Source organism: Gossypium hirsutum, chromosome D02 (genome assembly GCF_007990345.1).
Source record: "Gossypium hirsutum isolate 1008001.06 chromosome D02, Gossypium_hirsutum_v2.1, whole genome shotgun sequence".
Lineage (NCBI taxonomy): Eukaryota > Viridiplantae > Streptophyta > Magnoliopsida > Malvales > Malvaceae > Gossypium > Gossypium hirsutum.
Genome location: NC_053438.1, coordinates 55,602,363 through 55,624,213, shown reverse-complemented (window position 1 = coordinate 55,624,213; position 21,851 = coordinate 55,602,363). Strand labels below are relative to the sequence as shown.

Sequence of the window (21,851 nt, the reverse complement as noted above, 5' to 3'; positions counted from 1 at the left end):
GTTGAAGAATTATGATTTAATGAATTTTATAGAATGTTTTAAAAGTACATTATTTTGGGGTAATAAAATACCTTACTGAAATTGTATACGTTATATGGCTTATACTCTATTTTTTGTATTTCATTAAAGGTTTATTTTAATCAATATGGTTTTATAAAGTTTAAACCAGAAATAGTTTAAGATAATGATTTCTAAGTAGTGACTTGACATGATCGGATCCTCCTAAATGATCGAGTTTGGCGTGTTATAAGTTGGTATCAGAGCCAAAGTTTAGTCGATTCTCGAAAAACTAATGGTTATGTTACACCTCATCATGTATAGTACGCCTTTGGCTTACTATTTAGTGTTTTAAACTTAGTTAAATTTTCTTTTGTAGTACGATAAAAAATGTCTAACAGTTCTAGAAAAACCATGGGTGAGGAAATGGAAAGTCATATGCCTACATAGGAACAAGCTATTACTACTAATAATATGGAAAACGTAAGGAATGCATTTAGGAATGTGTTTTTCACTATGATGGCACAGTTATTCGATCAATTTATGAGAAACAATTAAGAGCCTCGATAACAACAGCCACAACAACCACAGCCTGAGGTGGTTCGTCAAGCACACCCTACTCTTCTAGTATCTACTGTGGCTCCACCTAAGGTTTACCTTGTAAGAGAAATCTAGAAAAGATGTGCCAATGAGTTTCTTGGTGACAAAGGTGATGATCCCACTGTGGCTAGGCAGTGGTTATCTCATCTGTGTAGGGTAATAAATGAATTGAAATTTACTTTTGATGATAGTCTTCGATGTGCTATATCGTTGTTAGAAGGAGAAGCTTACCAATGGTGGGAAGCCTTGGTTAGTGTGACTCCTAAGCAAATTATTGGCTGGGACTTCTTTCTGGAAAAAGTTTAGAGAAAGATATGTTAATCAGATGTATGTTGAACATATGAAGAAGGATTTCTTGTATCTAAGGTAAGGGAGAATGATCGTTATGGAATTTAATAGGGAATTTCTCAGACTTTGTCGTTATACAAAGAACATGTTTCAGACTGAAAAAGAAATGTGTGATAAATTTGAATGGAGACTAAGGGATGAGATTCATGCGCTAGTTGCAGCAGCTAAATGTAAAACTCTTGTAGCAATGACAAAAAAAGCCCATAATATGGAATTGATCATTAAAGATAGAAGCAAGAATTTTGAAAGATGATGGATGAAAAGAGGTAGGTCATGTCCTCCATCACCAATAGGTTTTAAGAAACCTAGAAATCAAACTTTTTTAGCTTCGAGAAAAGATTCACAGTTTATAGGCTTCAAACGTGAAGGACTAAGTAGACCAGCTGTTTCTATGGTAAGTTCTAATGGTTCTAAAATGATGAAAAGTGAATGTGAATATTGTGGTAGGAATTATGGTGGTGAATGTAGGGACATGTTTGGATGTGGGTCTAGAGACATATGGTTAAGGATTGCCCATCTAAGATTGATGTAAACACTGAAAACCCTACACAACAATCAATTAAAAGTCCTCAAAAGATTCAGCATGAAAGTACATCTGAAATGACAGCTAAATCAAGTTCAGTACAGGGAGCACAGAGGAAAAACCTTAGTAAGCCAAGTTCTAGAGTACCAATAAGAGCTTATGTGATGAAAGCTAAGGAGGATGTTACTCTACCTGAAGTAATAATTGGTAAATTTTATTTTCTTGGAAACAGTATTTATCCTTTGATTGATCCATGGTCTACTCATTCATATATCTATACTAAGGTTATAAAGGGTCTTAATCTTCAAGTAGTATACTCTAAAACAATTGTGCTAGTAACAAATCCCTTGGGTCAAAGTACAGTGGTGAATAAATTGATAAGAAATTGTCCATTACTTTTTGGCTGGCAGATTTATTATTGTTGAGTTTTCATGAGTTTGATGCAATTTTAGGGTTAGACTGGTTGACAAGACACAATGTTATGGATTATTGCCGAACTAGAAATGTACGCTTGAAAAATGCTAAAGGTAAATAAGTGATGATTCCTGGTTTACAGACTGGAATGGCGAATAGGATCACAATTAAAACTAATTAGAACTTTAAATAAATTAAATTACGAATAAAAATAAAGAAAAATTTTTTGTATTTTTATAAATAAAGAATAAAATAATATAAAGGGAAAGGCTTTGGGAAATTTGATATAGAAATTGAATCAGATCTGAGCATAGGTGATTAGCTCGCTTCGGTGTCATAACTAACTGCTGCTTTGGGTTCCTTATTCAATCAACTAGTCGTTACCCTAGCAAGATCTCTCGATCTTCCACTAGAATAATGAGTCGGCAAGAACTACTTAACTCTCGACCTCATAGTCCAAACCGATTCGGGGCTAAGGTGTTCACGGATAGGCCATACCAATTTTGGGTTAATTCCCACCTTGATGACTTCCTAGGGTCGTCAGGCCTAAGGTTTAAGTTCTTCCTTTCCCGAACAACTGATCCACTAAGAAAACCTTACACAACAATTAATTAATCATACCTCCACTCTCTAATCCCATAAGTGTATTAGTTCCTCATTGATCTCAAAAACATAATAAACTTGTTGTAAAAGATAAACATTAAGAGCAAGTCAAGAGTCGAAGGTTTAAGAGAATCCTAAATTGTATTGGTTGAAGCGCGAAATCCACGATGAGTTTGATCAAGTTCCACAAATTAGATCTATCAAAAAATGCAAATAACAAAACTGAAAGTAACCTAAAGCCTAAGAAAAAGTAAAAACTGAAAACTAAAATTAATAAGAAAATTATAAAGTATGAAAAGCTGTCCATAACAAGTGTTAAATAAGCCTATTTATAGAGTTAGGGTTGTCATCGTCCTCAACCTTAGGCCAACTGACACTCTCATGTTTAATATTTGACTGTACAAACCAAAACACCCCTGGCTCATAAGTTCTTTCCGTACAAGACCTATGTCGCGACACCCTAGTGCCTGTGTCGCGACATCAAAGGTAGTATACTCGTACTCAGGGTAGCTTTAGGCGTGTGTCACGACACTAAAGGTAGCCTTGGAATTCTTGCCCTCTGCTTCCTATATTGTGACATCAAACTCTCCGTATAGCAACACAGCGACCAGTATTGAGTTGGTATGCCCTCTAATGGTCTCTTGAACACTCACAAAGTATATTTGCTCACCCTTAGGCCTCATTTGGCCTCTAAGGTCAACAAAAGACTCAAATTACACTTTTTATTAAATTAAATGAAATTCAAAAAACTCAACTAAAACATAATAAAAATGCTCGTATTCAAGCTCCTTAACTAAAACATTATTTGAATGAAGACAAGGTTGGTTAACTTATCTCCCAAATTATGATCCCGGCGCTCAATTTTGGTACTTAGACGTTCCAAATTTTTGCTGATCATGTCTAGAATAGTATCTCGTTACTGATCTTGAGCATCTTGAACCTCTAGATCCCTTTTCAACTTTTCAATCATAGTATCGTGAATCATTATGAAAGCCTGAAAAGAACACAACACTCAAGAAAAGAAAAATGAAGCAAACCTTACTATTATGCACTCGAAAATAAAAATCAAATTCTCAATGAGGTAAGAATTTATTTTGTGCGTCTTTTAAAAGTGTTTATATCAACTAATCAGAATGTATTAGAATCAAACTAGCAAAGCAAACCTAGTAGCACTAGGAGTCCAGTATCGACTAGACACCAATGAATTAGGTTGCACGGACGAAGGAATGTGGAATGTGCTTTAACCTAATAACACAAGAAACAATAAAGTGTTAGAATGCGTAAATGAACAATAAAAAATGAAAACCTAAGGCTAAGAGTCAATAAAAATCCCTGAAACCCGAAAACTCGAAAAATTGCAAAGCAACTTGACAAACTTTTGTTCGAAGTGTTCCCGATTTTCAAAAATCATGAAATTTAAACTGGAACCTCCTCAAATAATTTGGATCTAATCTAGAAAGTTTCGACATAAAATTCAACCCATAGAATATTTTTAAAACTTTTTTTTCTTTATTTTTCTATTTTTTTAACTTTTTCGATCACTTTTTTGTAGGAAATATTTTTTAATATTCTAACAAAGTGCCAAGAATCAATATGTAAAATTTCAAATCATTTGAAAAATGTTTAACCACTTACTGAAAACTTTCTGAGTAAAAAATTATTTTGAGACTGTTTGTTGGAAATCAGTTTACAAGAACACAAATAACACCTAAAACTCCCAAGAATTTGATACCAAATGATACAGATGAGCAAAACAAGATCATAAGTTTGTCCAGTTCACAGAGTTAACTTAGGGCTCTAGACGTTCGGAAAGAAACTTGGATTTTGACACAACCTGAAATACAAATGTATCCAAGTTAGATAAAAAATTAAAGAAAGTAATTAAATAAATAACTAAGATAAATAAAAAAAGAACAATAAATAAAAGATTAGAACAATAAAGAAGATAAATTGAAAAGATGGAATGTGACATGTAGAAGTCCTAAGGAGCCTTGGAAACAAGAAGAATCCTCAACCCCCGTCAAGTGGCTCTAATTTCCCCTCCAAGAATGAAAACTTGGCAAGAAAAAGTTTGAAGATAATCCCCACAATTTGAAAAGACTGTTAAAACTCTTCTAAAAGAAAACTCAAGAAAAATTCTTAAAAAGAAAAACTCAAAGAGAATTTATTAACTCAAAAAAGAAGTTGTTGAATAATAATGAATTAATTTTTGTACAATTCAAAGGCACTTATCTAGGCTAGCTAAATAAATCTAAATAATGCTCTTAAGTATACTAACTCTAATTAATGTAAACAAGAGGTAGTTTTAAACTAATCTTTCTTATTGACATAAAACTCCTAAATAACTTAAAATACTTAATAATGATAAAAAAATTGTAATAATAAAATAATAAAAAAATAAAAGCTAATAAATAAAATGTTGGGCTCATATATAATAACATTTAAGCCTAAAACCCAAACCCAATATGATTTAAACCCAAATTAAAAGCTCGAAACTCGAAATTTCTGTAATAATCCTATCTAGAAATTCTACCTATGCAGTCTTCACTAAAATAGTCATAACTTGAGTTCCTGAACTCAAAATTAAGTTATTCAAAGTGCGTTTCAAAGCTAAGAGATAGATCTTCAAATATATGCAGAAATCTTAATCCAAAAATTTTTGAAACCCATCCAAAAATTTGTCACGAGTTGACTAATCTTTTCAGCTTGGAAATTGACAGCTTGGTTGAATTAACTTTAATACATTTCACCCATTCTGTGCATGTATCATTCTTCGTTTCCTTGAAAAGATTCATCCTCACATATTGGCTTTGTTCTAATCTTGGTTTTGGTTTTCTTGACATTTGACCTTATTGTTGGGCCTTGAGGTAGTGTAAGCCAATTACATCCATAGACCAGAAATTGGGCCTTGAGACTCATATCAATATAACTATTAATGATTGGTACTTTGTTAAGTTCTCTGAAATGTGAATATATATGAATACACTATGTATTCAAAATGGGATGCTAAATCCATTAAAAAAGGATTATTTCTAAGTAAGTGATTCAGAACTGATTAATATGTGATGATGTGAATGTGTTTGTGTGATTTACTGATAAATGTGATATTATGTTCATATTACAACACTTATGATATTTGATTTAATGACATTATATGATAAGCATGAAAAATACATCGTGCCACTGTTTCTATTAAGGAGATTATGATTCGCATGGTAAGCATGCCTATTGTATCGCTTCTGATAATAAAAATCTAATTCACTTGTTAAGCATGCCTACTGAAAACTTTTGTTCTGTATGCCATATCACATGCATGGGGTTGGGATGGTATTGAAAGGAGGAAGATTCTAGTAGTTTAATGATTTTCATATTCTAGTGGTTTAACCACATATTCTAGCAGTTTATCTGTAATTATGGTGACTTGTCCACAAATGCCTGTATCTGGCAGCTTATTTGCATTTTCTGGTGGCTTGTCCATATTATGGTGTGTTATTGGACGGAACTCTTTATGGTGTGTAACGAAGTTGGGTAGGAACATTTTCTAAAAACTTGCATTGATTTCTAAAAAGTTCTGCATTGACATCATCATATACTGTCATTTGTGAAATTGTGTTGATATATATAGTTTTTGCAAATTTTATAAAATGTATGACTTAAATTCTATTGATACTTAAGTTAGTACTCACACCGGGCTTTCCTTTTAGAGGTTCACCACAAATGCTTTCCATTTTTTGATGTTTATGCGATAGGGATTTGCCTCAACTCACATTACGTGATGTTTGCCCCTTATTACCTAGGGTCATGCAAAGAACCTCTTTTAGGTAATAACCTTCCTTTAGTTTTTTCCATATGATGCCATAACCCAGTTATGGTCTTACACGATATAGTCATTTCCATTAGGGTGTCATGGCCATGGACTTTTCCTTTCAGAGTTTAATGTTTAAAGTCCTGACAAACCCTTTTAGACAACTCTAGAGACAGACACAGACTCCTTATACATTAACTCGTACATGAAAAACATGTTCATGTTTTTCCATACACATATACACATTTCAATCTTTCAGATACAAGCATCCTTTAACCTCAAGATTCCTATTACACACTTAGAGCATCAGATTTCAAGTAGTCTTAATACACGAGCTGCATCAACATTTGTGTTGTCGCAAAAGTACAAGTTGTATTGTTGTAGTATCCTATAGCTCGGGTCCGACAGCCAGACCAAGCGAAGGGTGTTACAAACGTCGTGACGAAGAACTCCCTCACGTCATGACGTCGTTATGAACTTTTGAAATCTTTGCAGATTAGTCTTTGTTCGATTTCACAAAAGTAGATTGAATTTTACATAAGTTGTCGTTTAGATACATTAAATTTGTAATTTAATAAAAAAATTTACATGTGGATACATGTAATGTAAATATGTATGTAGTGTAAATAAAAATTTCCACAACGAATGATGCATGTAGTGTAACACCCCTCACAAATCGTAGACACATTAACTTTTTTATTTAATAATTCTTTAACATTGTACACCTAAATGGCTAAAATGGCAACCTCTTTCTTTGGAAACTGAGTACTAACAGCCAATTGTCCTAAATGTGTAACGACTGGAGTGGTATAACCAGGAGTGATATGTGGATAATTCGAAAACTTAAGTCCTCCCATTCTGTCAAACTTAACTTCAAGTATACGGGTTAGAGGTTGATATTTCAAAATATCTTGTCCAATATCACCAACATGTACAGGTTCTCCGGTCTCATAATCAACATCATTAAAGTCACCGTCGAGTTCTCCAAATAGCAAGTCAGTGATATTCTGATGCACTTTTGGCTCTAATTGGGAATGGTGTATTCTAGCAAAAGTTGATGGCACCTCATATAAATTTGGAGCACCACTAAATTTGGATTCTATAAATTGCGATGCAAAACGTCCTGACTGCATTCTTATCTGAATGCATTTATCTAAAATAAAAAGAGTTTCCAATAGTTATATGAAACTATTAATCAACTCGTATGTCGAGTCTAGTGTTCCAATTTGCAAATCCACTACAGGGGACCAGGATGAGCTTGGAATGTCAACTCTCCATGTCCTTCTTCAATGATGTCAAGCTTGGCATACAGCTCCACTCTTCCAATAGCATTAGACTCATGAAGTGCAATTATTGTCTGTAGATCATCATCATCATGCACCACATGAATGTAGAATATCTCACTAGATTGTCACATGTAATATATCTACACCTTAACAACCCGATTAGAGCTGTGATTTTTTTACTAATTTTTCACTTCATCTCTATTAATGTGATGTTCTTTTTGAACATCATGTTAATCGGACTTCTAGACTCGAAGATTACATCAATATCTATATCATGAATTCAACCATTATAGTTCACCACAACATAAAACCTATTGCTCATTTTTATATAGAATTCTTGTGTCTAATATCAATTTAAATTAAAAAATTAATCAATATATCAATATTTGTAAGTCTATTGTTTAATATCATGAAAAAAACTTACAAAGATTGAAGAAGACAGATGAAGATTACAAAATATTTAAAAGATAATAACTAGAAGAAAATAACAATGCTCAAGGAAAGAAGTTGAATAAACTTACTCTACTTGCCCTAGTATGAAGGTGTATATATACAATTTTCAACCTCCCCCATCTTGGCTATTACTATTTCACTTACCTGTTACTCATAGCCTACCTTGTTCCATCATCTTAACCAGAAGCCAGCCTACCTTGTTCCATCATCCCAACTCTACCTTTTTCTAGCCTATCATGCACGAGAAAGCTTTGTTTTTCAGCCTCTATGTGCTTCCCTTAATTGTTGTATGCAGGCAAGCAGGTACGTAAATTGAAGTCAACACCTCCAGGAGCCAACTTTGATTGAAGTCAACCCTCCAAGGTGCCAACTTCACCTCTCTCTTCTCTGTTAACTAGTTTTCCAAATAATTCACAAACTTAGTTGTTTTGAAAATCATTTTCCTAATTCATATATATGGATAAAAAAGACTGGGTTATTTATATTAAATGAGTTGGTATGCTCAATGAGCAAATAAATTCCTCAATCCAAGGTCACTAGCTAAAACTCGACACTCATGAAAATCGAAATCTTGTGAATTGTACTTTACAGTCTTTTCCTTTTGATAGAGAAAATACAAGTTTTATGATGACTTCATCATGTAATAAACTTCACAATGTCTAAACTTAAAAAAGTATTTTAAGAGCCAACTTTAGAAGAAGTTGGTTTCGATAAATAATTAATATTTTGGTAAATTATACCAATAATCACTCAACTTTGGTTCCAATAACAAAATAGTCACTAAACTTTAGAAAAGTGACAAATCAGTCACTAACGTTATCAAAAAGTGACAAATCAATCACCTACTAACATTTTTTGTTACAAGCCTAACAGGACAGGTGACATGGCCAATTAACTAGTCACATTGGACATGTCCACGGTGGAAATCCACCCAATTTAAGAACCCTAGTTGGGTAGAAGAAGAAGAAGAAGAAGAAGGAGAGAATAGAAAAGACCGTAAAATCCCTCTCAAAGTCTCTAACAGCCCCAATACAACCGACACCACAAACAAATCAGCAGCACCAACAAGTGCTCCAGCCACCACCACTTGCACCGCCACTAAACCCACCGGATCATCTAATATAATCATAATCGCTGCCAACGCTGCCACTAAAGTTGACAGTGCAACAAAAGCCAACGTCAAAGGCAACCCAAGCTCCACCAAGCTAAGCAACCCAAGCTATTCCGCTTTAAAAAAAATATCGAGTTTCTTGATCGATGAAAGGGTGAAACCAAGCTCCTCCATCTTCGATAAAAGCCCAACTTTTTCAGCATTGCTTAGAACTTTTCTCTTCTCAAGTTTCTTAAACACGTCCACTTCTATTTCTTCACTTCTTTTGTAAAAAATCCTTGCTCCAAACCATTGTTTTCCTATTTTGGGTCGTATTTATTTACCTGAAAATGAATAAATAAAAGCAAATAAAAAAGAATTAATGAAAAATTTTCTTTTTTTTTCTTGGGAACCAAATAGGGGGTACCTTTTTTGTGGAGCCATGGAGACAATTGTTAATGACTTTTTGGCGGGAGAAAAGGGGTTAAATTGGGGTTTTGGGGGGGGGGAAAGAGATTGGTGTGTTCAATTCTTGTAAGGTAAGAGACTGGGGATAGTGTAGAGACTATCATTGATGAATCAAAAGTGACCTGAGTAGGGAATTGTTTTTCTTTATCCTTCTTCTTCTTCTACTGTCCAACTAGGGTTATTAAATTGGGGTCGTTTCCACCATCGGATGCCAATGTGAGAAGTTAACGTGCCACATTAGCATTCTATTATGTTTGTAATGGAACATGAACGTTAGTGACCAATTTATCATTTTTTTAAAGTTTAATGACTGAATTGAAAGTTGAATGAGTGTTTTGTTATTAGAACTAATGTTGAGTGATTGTTGGTGTAATTTACTCTTAATATTTTTACAACATTTAAATAAAGAAAAGACCCTCGTTATCCATCTAAACGTGAATCTAAAAAATATTTGTGAAAATATGTAAAAGGAAAAAAGTAAAATAAGTACAATATATATATATTTATGTTACATAATAATAAGAGCAAATGGCCCACTTGATTTCAAGTGTGCACTCATAAGTACTGACAGGAAGAATATTCAAAATGCAATGCCTAATTGTTCTAATAAAATAATGCCACAATAATTACCCTAATTAACTATTATTTAATAACAATTAAATTAGGAGATTGATTATGTATTAACGCCCCAAAGGCAGGCACATGCTTTGCTTTGGACTCCCACTATAAATGTAAATATGAAATTGAGATCCAAAGCCATTATCCTTACAAATAAAATGAACTCCAATAATGAATTTAAATATTTAACTATGTCTATTAATAAAATTTTAGTATTGTTGAAAAAAAGTTAAGGTTTTGTATATTTAAGCATCTAAGTTTTAGCTTTATTATGACCAAATGTATATTTGTATTTATAAATTCTCAAAAAAATCTAACATTATTTAACTAAAAGTTAAAATAAATTCAAATAATGCACATGTATTTAAAAATTCATTTCAAGATTCATTCTTAATTTGCTCAAATAATAAATTTAATGTCTAAATAAAAAAACTAATTTAAATGATATAAAGTATCTTTCATAATCCATTATCATTCCTACCAAAATTCCGAGAAGAAAGAATATATACATGCTAATTTATTTTCAAGGAAATAAAAAAAAATGTTGGTAGTAACAAAAACATGCATGAAAAAAGTTTTTTAGAAGAAAAGTATAATTATAGGGAAATTATTTGATATCCAATTTTTAGACTTCATAAATAAATTTAGGGTATTGACAGATGACCTATAAGATATAATAAAATATTTAAAAAACACATGATAAATTTTTAAAATTACTTGTGAAATTAAAAAAAATACATTATAAATATACCAAATACTCACCCAAATTATAAATTTAATTATTTTCCCTTACAAAAATATAAAAAATATATATTTGTATTTTAACTAATGTCATGGTTTACTCTAGCTGGGTAACAGATTTAATTTATGTCATAACTTACTCTAATTGGATAACAGAGTCATAACTAAAGTGGACAATCAATCTGAAATTGCATATTCCATTAATGAAATTTACCTTTAAACCTCTTTACCTTACATAATTAAAATATTTCAATTTCGTTCAACAAAATCAATGTGACAAATTAAAATAAGACTAACTCCTTAGACCCAAAAATCTAGTTATACCGTGTAGAACACGTGCGTACCGGAAAGGACATAATTGAGGTGCTCGCTTGATTAAAAAAACCACCCTTTATTTAGCCGATTGAAAGATTTTCGCTAATTTATATATTTTTAAGAACTGAACTTTACCTTCCAAATAAAGCACAAATAATATTTAATATATATATAATATAACATAATATAAACAATTGGTTAGTGATTTTTGGCAGAAATCATGGCAAATGGCGAATGCTCGACATATTTGGCATAACTCTAGAGCACAATGTAACGAACACTTATTCACAACTAACCTTTAATTAGACCAACCAAATAGAACATAAAGGCTCATCCTTAGCAAAGGTGAACACTAGGCAACTTTTTTGCTGCTGTAGAGTATAATAAGATTAAGAGTGTCCCAATCAAATAACACAATAATCAGTGTTTGTTTTCCCCATCATGGACCACATTCCATAGGTTGATAGGTTGGGCACAGCCCTTAACCAACAAAAATCAAAATCAAAATAGAGAAGGTGAACCACCATCTTCATAGCTGTTCATTGGTTGCACCTCCAAACTAAATTACAACCTCACTACAACACCCCTCCCCCCCCCCCAACAAAAGCAATCTATATTTTTTACACAAATTGGGGCATGGGGCAACCTTTTTTTCTTCTTTAATATTAACATAATGCTGTAATCTGGAGCTGGTTTAAGAAGCTAAAATGCTATGCTCACTCCGTATAACCAACTCTTAACAGATGGGGTTTCTAGAATTGAAGATATATGCTAATGCTAACTAACAAATTAAAATGTTATCCAGTTCAGTTTAGTATCTAAACAATCATTGCAGTTCCTCTAACCTGCCTTACAAAGTGAGTGCAACATATGTAATGACTACCACTGATGCCCTCAAGTCTCCTCATGCCACAGAACCATTCTAGCATTAAAAGGAAAAAAAATGGGTTACATAACAGTAATCACACCCTCTAAGTGCTCCCAAAAACTCCTATATTAAAGTGAATTCTACACCATTTACCTTTGATTGCAGAACCCTTTGGCTGTCAATGAAATATTGGTTTGGATGATTGATACCAGCATCACATGATGAGCCATGAACAGCTTCAAACGTTAAGGTACATGCTAACTGCACACATTTCACCGTGCTCACAATTATGAATTTCTATGACAATAAACCTTTTAGATAAAAACACCCCAGAGTAGGTTAAAAAGATTATCTTATTACCTGATAGTGCCTATTGTGCACTTTGTCCATTACATCCTCTACTGCACGACTGCTTACTCCCATTCTTACAAGTGCAGCCCTTAAATTCTCCTCACTGTCATGTAAAAATAGCAAGCAATATAACGTGTAAATTAGAGTGTGGACGCCTATATAGCAATGTAAAAGCTATGTTATCAACAACGCTCAAGCATCTGCCATAGCACTGATAAATTAACAAATTCATGATCAAACCTATTTGTTATATGCTGTCTCCAGATATTTATTAGGAAAAAACAAACTAGTATAGTTCACTCCAAGGAGAATATCTGAGGTTTTGCAAGAGGGACGCCACTCATAGCAAACTGTCGTTAATCAAGAAAGCTAGTAACAGTATTAACCTGAAATGCCTATAGGGGCAGCCATGATGATCACCAATGCCAGGAGTTACCGAGATAATCTTTTGACAGGAATAAGGTGTATAATCCTGCAATATCCATCAGATTATTATGATTAGATGAGATCATAGTACAAACTCAAGTTCCAACCCACCCACCCCCACCCCCCAACCAAAAAAAAAAGAAAGAAAACGGACAAGAACCTAAACCTGTAAATATCTAATTTTTCTGAAGCAATTGAAAATACCTTTACTCATCCAAATTTGAAATATATCACATTTTTAAGTAGAGATAAGATGGCATCTTACTGTTCTCTTCCCTTCTCTTCCATAATTATGGCGTATGTTGTATGCATATTCCTTGTCAAACCTCTCTGCACTAACCTACGAAAGATATAATGTAATGTCAACTATCCAGTATTCAACTGCATGGGCAACAAGAAACAAAGCATTGAAATATAGAAAATGCTTCAATCAAATAAAATATCACAAGATTCAGATACATTGTGTCAAGAGGGGAAATTTGGGGGGAGGGGTATCAAAGACTCATGGTTAAATATGAAATTTAGGAGGAATCAACGAAAGGATATCAATTTAAGTCCTGGATTTTCAATTGAATTTCCTTCACATCTCTTTCCCATCTTGTGGTTGAGAATAAAAAGAAATCAAATAGTCAGAGAAAATAAAATAAAGGTTAAATAACATACTTCCAAATATACATACAGTAACATATACCTGTGCAGTGAAAGACTTACCTTTGGTGCAAACTCCGCTTTCCAAAATGCCAAGGCATCATCAAGTTTCAGCCCAACACCCTGAGGAGAGTTAATAAAGAACAAAGACAGAATTATGAGAAAGAGGAAAGACACTAAGAGAACAGTTTCATGATTTATCAACATGCAATATTACAGCTGCTAATATTGATCCCCATAATAATCAAGTTAGAGTTTGCATCAAAATTTAATTGAAGTTGACCTCTCCACCTATTATCAATTGGTTTCAGGTTGGAGAATCAACACTAGACTCAAAAACAGAAAAAAGATGTCTGAAAACAAGCATTAATGCATATCCAACCATGAGACAGGAGCACCATGCCATTGTCTGACTTCCCTGGAAAAGATCTTTATAATACTACTATTACAGGCAATTATACTGAAGACAGATTAAGTTAGTGAAGTACAACCTTCAAGAAAAGACCTAATTGCATCCTACCACCATGCTTTAAATGATGATCCTCTTTGACCTGAAAGGTAAAAGATATAGAATTTTTTTTTTTTTTATTAAAGGAGAGACAATTGAAAACAATGCTAACCCTCTTTTGATAATCTAAATTCTTACCTTTTCAAATAGGTGGCGCATACATAGTGGAAATGAAGTCTTAGCAACTTGATCAATGTCCTTAATAGATATCTCCCCAAATTCTTGTTGCTAAAACAAACAGCCAATCAAGTTTATAAAAAAAGACCATTCATATAAAACAGCTATATAATTAAGCTAGTTGAAGAGTTGTTACAAAGCACCTGAGAGTAATCAGGACCCAGATAGCTTGTGCATAGTGCTTCCACAATCTAACAACAAATCAGGTAGAAAAAGAAAACAGTCAATACCAAACAGAAGGATCTTTCAATAACAAACTTCAGTCCAATTCTCACAGGAGTCAGGCGATCCTTCTCTTGTTCTCTAATGGTAGATGTCCATTTTCTGCAAGCAAGATTGCAAATTATGGAACTTGGCAAACACCATAAAATTTGTATGAACAAAGCAAAAATTGCAAAAGAGAAAAGGAAAAGTTCATCAGCAGAAACTTGGATGTGATACATAGATTTCTTTTACCTTAAAGAATATTAATACAATGTTTCATCACAAGACAAATTATATTAACTACTATGATGGATTTCAGCAGCTCCATGCCGGTAAACTTATTTCTTAGAACATACGAAGGAGAAGTATAATGGCATACGATAGAAAATGTAAGTGTTTTGCCTTTGTTTTTGGAATTATGACCGAGGATGAGGAATGTAACTCCTGTGCACCAATATAACTGTTGCCTACAAAAATGACGATGACAAGAATACCAACTACTGCTTCTGGTGAATGTGGAAATTATGATAGCAGAGCACGGATTACATTCCAATAAATTTTAATAAACATGGTTCTATTTATCCGTATGAAATATATTAACACATTACAGATGCAATAATAAATATTCATGCAACTCAGAAGTCAACTTAGCAACAACAGATTGTTGCCCAAACTACATGTGCCATGAGATACAATTCAGACAGTGAAACCAAGTTGACACACAAGTCCTAACATGTAGCAGAAAAGCTCAATAATCGACAAAGACCAATGTAGATGTTAAAAAATGAATGCAAGGCGCAACTTTCTGGTGCCCTAATGCACAAAGAAGAAACCTGTTTGTTAAAATGAGTGCCTTCGATAGATAACTTCGAAATTGTGTGACAACAAGAGAAACCACCTGAAAAGATTAGACGGAAGAAGACAAGGCAAGTATGAATATTAACTCATGTTAATGATATTCAATTTTTTAGGTAAGATTCAAAGATCAATAGAATGTCATTACCTGATTAATAGCAACATAAGCATGCCCTTTATGTATAAACACTCGACGACCAGCTACAAGATCAGGAACTTCTTCAAAGGGCACCTTCATAGGGTGGAAGCGTGCACAAATAAGCCAGATAAAACTAGAAACTATATCAGATTTTTATCTAAGGACTAACCCTGGCCTGAGAGATACGAGACTATCAGTGTTCTCTCTGAACCACATCACCAACCAAGAATGATATTATATTTAACACTGTTTAATCCTGTCCCCTTTCTTTCTCCATTCAGTTGCTTACTAGTACAGGTAAATGGTAAGAACAATCCTAATTGCAGTACTATTAGCATAGGTTATTACATTATATTAACACATGGCAATGGGAGATAGTCAATTCTTTTTCACGAGGGTAAGCTACCACAGAATTTGTTTGAAATGTGGAAGAATCAAGAAAACACAATAGTACCTTGTAGAATATTGCATCAGCTGCAAAAAGAAAAAGAAAAGAAACCAAATCATAATATAGACAAAGCACCAAAGAAGGTTATTTAACTATTATAGTATTATGACTTAGACAAGCATCCATTAGTTGAAGGAAGGAAATATATCCTACAATACCTAAATTACCTAAGAAAAACAGATTATTGAGGATATTCTGGAGCAAAAATCAATCATATCTGTCTTTGAAACTCTTTGTCAGCCTCAAAAATTTTCTTTCTAAAACCTAACAGGTAAATATGACCCAAGCAGAATAGTCAAGAATATAAAAAGTGATAAGTTCAATCAAGGATATGAGTGATTCTGCTTCAAATTGAACCTCAAAGGAGAGAGATTATGAGCTTAAAAATAAAGACGGCATATAAATAATCACACGTAATACAGTAAACTTATTTTTGCTATTAGTTTTCATCGAACTAGGTTTAGCCTGATGGTAACTGAATATAAGTCATATGAGAGCTTTCCAGAAGATATCATGGTCCAAATTTAAATGTCACTGAATGCGAGGTGAGAAATGTAATAAAATAGACAAACTAGTGCCTTTGATGTGGAATATGGGTAATGAAGCCAGTCAGGAATCTCATACCAGCAGCTAAAGTCTGACCCATAGAGCGTGCAACTTGGCCTAATTTATCCTTCAGACTCTGCAAAGAGACAGAATAGCTCCAGTTACTAGGATAAAAATCTAGAGAAGATATAAAAAAAAAGGCACCATATGCGCTATCATAATAAGGTTCACGCTATTGTACCTTGTTGAAAACAAATCTTGAGGGAATTAGAAAATATTGAAGTACAATTACCTCAAATTCCGCATTGCTGACTGCCTTGTAGGGAAGCTTAAACTCAGACATCAATGCCCTCTATAACATCAGCATACAAGCAATCAGCATGAGCTTAATAAACCAGAAAACCTAACACCAAAAAAGAATGAACATGTGCCACCTGTGCCTCAGAGCTTCCCCAGCGAAACCGGTGGCGGAAGAGGGTAGTCTCCATGGACAGAAACCATTTCCTTAACTCCTCCCTAATCATAGGAAGAAAGAGAATAAAGATGATAATTACTGTTAACAGTTGAAAAAGAATAAAAGAACCATGATCTTACGTTCTACAGTACACAAGGCGAAGAACGAAATGTGATATGATATCCTTGTTTACTTCCTCCACTGCCTGCGGATGTCTCATATTTGCTTTCCAAAGATCCAGTACCTGAGTAAATCCCGTATGTGAAACTGGGGAGAAAAACAATTATATTGTTACCAAAAAAATATAAACAGAGTCAATGGTTTTACCAATTTTTCCATTTCTTCAGGTTTCTTTCCACGGCATAGTCCATCTGAGATACCTTTAAGAACTGCATCAAGCAATTAAAATAATTAGATGAAATAAGAGACTTTGATAGAGCCAAAAATTTTAAATTTAATCATGCAATTAACTATATTTGTAGAGCTGTCACATTAAACGTTACGAAACCATCATAAAATTGAGATCTGATACTAGGGATTCCTCTTCTTAAGTGAGGTTTCATCAGTAACAATTCAGTGAGCAAAAAGATGTTCAAATTAAAGCTTTAAAAATAGTCATATTAGCAGAGGGAAAATAGGGTTACCTCGGAGGCGATCAATGGCGAAGAACTCGAAATCTTCGAGACGGACTTCGAGGGGAGGGGCCGATCGGTAGAGAGGAAGAATAGAAACGATGACATTGTTGGAACTGGATTTCCTATGAGATTGAACTACTTCCATTTCTTCTCCTTTTTTCAGTGTGCAATTCCGATTACCGAGCTTACTAACGGCGTTTTCCCTTTTCCTTTTGTTTCCAAAATAAAACCCTTGGGGAAGACTGCAAAAGCGCGGCAAAAAGTTGAGAGAATTTGGAAAATTGGCGGGAAATGGACCACCTGTGTGTGCTCTGTGCTGAATTTGTTTCACTGCCTTCCAACTCGCTTATATATAATGTGAAGGTATTTTGGATTTTTTATTTAAATATTGTACGAAACAAAAAATACTGCTTGAATTGCGAGGTGCAATCATTATATTTAAATCGCTTAATTTGTTACAGTAATTATCAATATATGCTGGAAAAAATTTGAAGTAAATGTGTTGTTTACTCGTATATGTTGTTTTTGAGGAGAGAAGTAAAAAAGTGTTTTATAGAGTGTATTTTCACTAAAAATTGATAATTTGATTTTTTAGTTAAATGGTTAAATATTAATGTTTTTATCTTTGAGTCATTGGTTCGATTCCTCTCTTATTCACATCTGTATTTTTTATTTCATGTTATTTTAAGTTTTTTTATTTTTAATTAATATTTTTAACACATTAGTTTTTTTAGTTAGATGGTTAGCTAATTGTGATTTTATCTTTGAGTTTTAAGTTCGATTCCTCTTATAAATATTTTAATATGTAAGCTTTGTAATATAATGAACTAACTCGTCTAATTTTAAAAATTGTGAGCCAACTATGTATCATATTAGAGATCTTTGTAACATCCCATACCCAGTCCGATCACCAAATCCAAGTTACGTGAATGCTACCATTGAAAACAGATAATATCACAAGCAATTCAGACTTAAAATAAATTAATCATTTCATAATCCATACAAAACATGATTTACGAACTAATCTAAATTTTAATTGAGCTTATAAAAGCTCTAAAACAAGTTAGGAACTGAATAAGGACCAAATTAAAAATTTTTAAACAAACAAGGGCAAACATGAAAACAAAGGTCACACAACCGTGTGGTCAGACCGCATGAAAGGCTGTACATGTGTACGCACAAGTTATACGGATGTGTAACTAACTGTAGCCATGTGGTACAAAAATTACCAAACCTACCATACCCACATGGGCATGAGGTTAGCCCATCCGAGGTACACGCCCGTGTGGAACAATCATGTGTCATTTTAAGTATTCATCATGTACCAAGCAAACCTGTGATTCAAGTAATGCATAAATGGCCACACAGCTTGTACAAGAACCAATCAACAATCATGCCAAAACCTGAATTAACCAATTACAATACTATCATATAGAATTTCCTCTTCACCAAGTTTAACAATCTAAACATTAAACATTAATACAAACAAATCACATACTTCATTATACCATTTCAACCTCAACTCAAAACACATCATATATCCATTTCCTAATCTTCTAACCAATATGCTTTAAGGCACCATCACAAACATAAATTAATATCGAAGTACTTTCTATTTCATGCCAAGTTAGAACATAGCTATGCATGTGCCATATGTATAAACAAAATGCCAAATTTCTATCACTTATCATTACCACCTATAAGTTTAACACAAAAAAACCAATTTACATGTCATGCTTATAATATCCAATTCAAACATCAATCTATTAGGTCATATACTTCAACAAAATTTCACATTTTCAATCGTTTCATAACATAATCAAACTTACCAAATACTCATATTATTTCATCACATACCAAACTTAAAAACCATCTTTAAGGATACTATTTCAAGCCATGATCAAACACATCAACATACCAACAAGCACACATACTTTATGCAACACAAATCACACTTTACTTTTACAAAACACTTATATACAATTCAGCTCCTATTACATGCCATATAACCAAAATGAACATTTAAAATAGTACCAAAAATAAAGGCTAGAAAGTGTGATCTTCAAGATGATCCAATCGTTGAGTTCCTCAAAGAGGGTCAACTATAGACAACAAAAAAATGAAACGAAGTAAGCATTAAACATACTTAGTAAGTTCATAGGTTTATACACAATAACTTACCTCAAGTCACAATAACATATATTGAATTTAACTAATTTATCTATATCATTGTCACAACATGTCACACTTACAAGGTGATCATTTTATATTTGTGAGTAATATTTTTCTTTTATCTTATTGATAGGAAAGTTGGGGTATTTATACATGTGGTTATGAGTATTGTTACAACTCATAGCAGGGCCGTACTACTTTTTCTTGATTCTATTATCTTCGGTACTGACATTCTATGCCTGTAATACTGACATTCTCTGCATACTTCAGGTCTGCTAGGCTCATATTTACGGAGCACGCGGTCCTTTCTACTTTTGGGACTAGGGCTCTGGGCAGGCTTCGTCCTTACTAGGCACGTGGCCCTTTTAGTAAGTCCTTTGGGCGTATGCAATCTTCTCTAGGTTTCTACAAGATGGGTCTGTAACTTTGCCTTGCGAGCTGGGTCAGCTGGCTAGTCTTGCGACCTTGCCTTGTGGGCTCTCGCAAGGTTCTCACGAGCTAGGTCTACAGCCTTGCCTTGTGAGCTAAAATGCCTTGTTGTCTACTCGTGGTCGAGTTGTGGGTCGGAGGCTTAGATCCTTCCTAGGGCTCAGGTATCTAGTTACTAATATATAACAATCTACTCCCCCCAAGTGGGCCTAAGGGATATTATAAAGTGGCACTTCTTAGGTCCATCAAATCATGATTAAATGCAACTTGTTGGGTACGCTACGGATTGTGATGAATTATGGTTGTTCTGCCATGTACACGGGCTGTTCTCGTATGTGCGTATCTGATCATTGAAAATTAAACCGTTTTCATTTGTTTGCATCTGGCCGTTGATTTCCCTCGATCATATGAATCGTCTAAGAGGCGGGAAGGGAACCTCTTCTTTAAAAAGATATCTTTTAGAACCCTAAATCCTTAATTCTTAGCGTATTCTGCAATTAAAACAAAGGTAATTTTTAGAAACTTTGGTTTTTTCTTTTAAAACTTCTATTTCCTTCTTTTATCGATGGTATGGTGAGGGTGAGAAGAGCTGGTAACTGCATCACCCCAGTCCATCAACCGATTCTGATTTTGGTGACGGAGAAATATTATGCATGCACTATTAAACGGGGGGAACTAGAAAGGGTCTTATCGGTGCGGGGAATAAAACTTCTCAATTTTGTGTATGAGTTTTCCATTATAGAAGGGTCACATCGATTGTATGAGACCACCAATGATAGCTTCTTGCTTTCGTTGTACGCGTTGGAGGCTGGGTTTCATTTGTCGCTGCACACTTTCTTCTGCAACCTTCTAGATGACTACAACATCGCTCCCGGCCAACTTTTAAGCTTTTTCTAGTGGTTCACCATGGCGTACTTCTTTGATTGTAGTCAGCGTGGTGAGATACCTATGCTCGTTGTTTTCCAGCACTTGTATCAATTGAAGAGCCATGGTTCAGAGGATTCAACAAGGTTCTACTATTTTTCTCCTCGCAAAAAAGTGCAAACAATTATTCGAAATCATTGTTCCGACCTTTTTTTTAATCGAGGAAAGTACGTCCAAGTTTGCAATATGTTTGGTGAGGACTTCAGATTTCCCATAAGATGGGCCTCACCCAGTAAAGATATGTGCACATTTCAATGAAGCCTTACTACGGATGATGTTGTTGCCTAGTTTCAGAGGCTTCGCACTGGTCGTTCGTTGATTTTGGAGAGTTTCATCATAGTGAGGGATGCCTTTAGGTTTTTTCTAGAGGGTTTTAGCCCTACGGATGGAGACCTGGTGACAATCAAAAGGTCACTCAGTCGATTGGTACGTTGCCTGAGAATGCTACTTGGCCTCATGATTCTTTTAATTAGTTGGCCTATATACTGTTGGGTCGTATGGTGAAACCCTTTAACTACTTCTATCACTTCTACAAGATAAAGCTTCGTCTGTTTGCTTTTGCCGAGTTCACACAATGAGGGGTTGTTGGGTCAAATATTAATTTATTAACTGCTTCTACGGATCACAAGGTTGTTGCTAGTGTAGGAATTGATCAAGGCTCTAAGGATACTTCAAGTGGAACTGATAGCCTTTCTCAAAAACTTAACGAGGTAATAGACATCGAATCCTTGGTTGACAATGCTCGCAAGAAGCGTAAAACCACCGCAGGGGCTATGCGTATTGGTTCTGTAAGCGAAGATGAGAAG

General features: G+C 34.1%; 1 protein-coding gene and 1 pseudogene across 1 annotated transcript; both read right to left on the bottom strand.

Annotated features, from left to right (window-relative positions):
* Window positions 1-7,015: 7,015 nt before the first annotated feature.
* On the bottom strand, window positions 7,016-9,691 carry LOC121214565 (uncharacterized; annotated as a pseudogene).
* A 1,954-nt stretch (window positions 9,692-11,645) lies between these two features.
* On the bottom strand, window positions 11,646-17,850 carry LOC107910013 (probable DNA primase large subunit). Its single transcript, XM_016837747.2, has 19 exons — window positions 17,530-17,850; window positions 17,213-17,274; window positions 17,026-17,129; window positions 16,866-16,947; window positions 16,724-16,783; window positions 16,510-16,567; window positions 15,892-15,911; window positions 15,447-15,530; window positions 15,277-15,341; window positions 14,515-14,563; window positions 14,383-14,430; window positions 14,201-14,290; window positions 14,046-14,105; window positions 13,618-13,677; window positions 13,172-13,246; window positions 12,867-12,952; window positions 12,490-12,583; window positions 12,283-12,390; window positions 11,646-12,183 (listed from the first exon to the last, which is right to left on the bottom strand). The coding sequence occupies exons 1-19, from the start codon at window positions 17,663-17,665 to the stop codon at window positions 12,166-12,168; spliced, it is 1,359 nt and encodes a 452-aa protein (XP_016693236.1). The 5' UTR covers window positions 17,666-17,850; the 3' UTR covers window positions 11,646-12,165.
* Between the last annotated feature and the right edge of the window lie 4,001 nt (window positions 17,851-21,851).

Coding starts and splice junctions, on each gene's coding strand:
- LOC107910013 (XM_016837747.2), bottom strand. CDS start 17,665: ATGGAAGTAGTTCAATCTCATAGGAAATCCAGTTCCAACAATGTCATC. Junction 16,784..16,865: donor GGGGAAGCTCTGAGGCACAG/GTGGCACATGTT, acceptor CTGATGTTATAG/AGGGCATTGATGTCTGAGTT. Junction 13,678..14,045: donor AATTAGGTCTTTTCTTGAAG/GTTGTACTTCAC, acceptor AACTCTCCTCAG/GGTGTTGGGCTGAAACTTGA.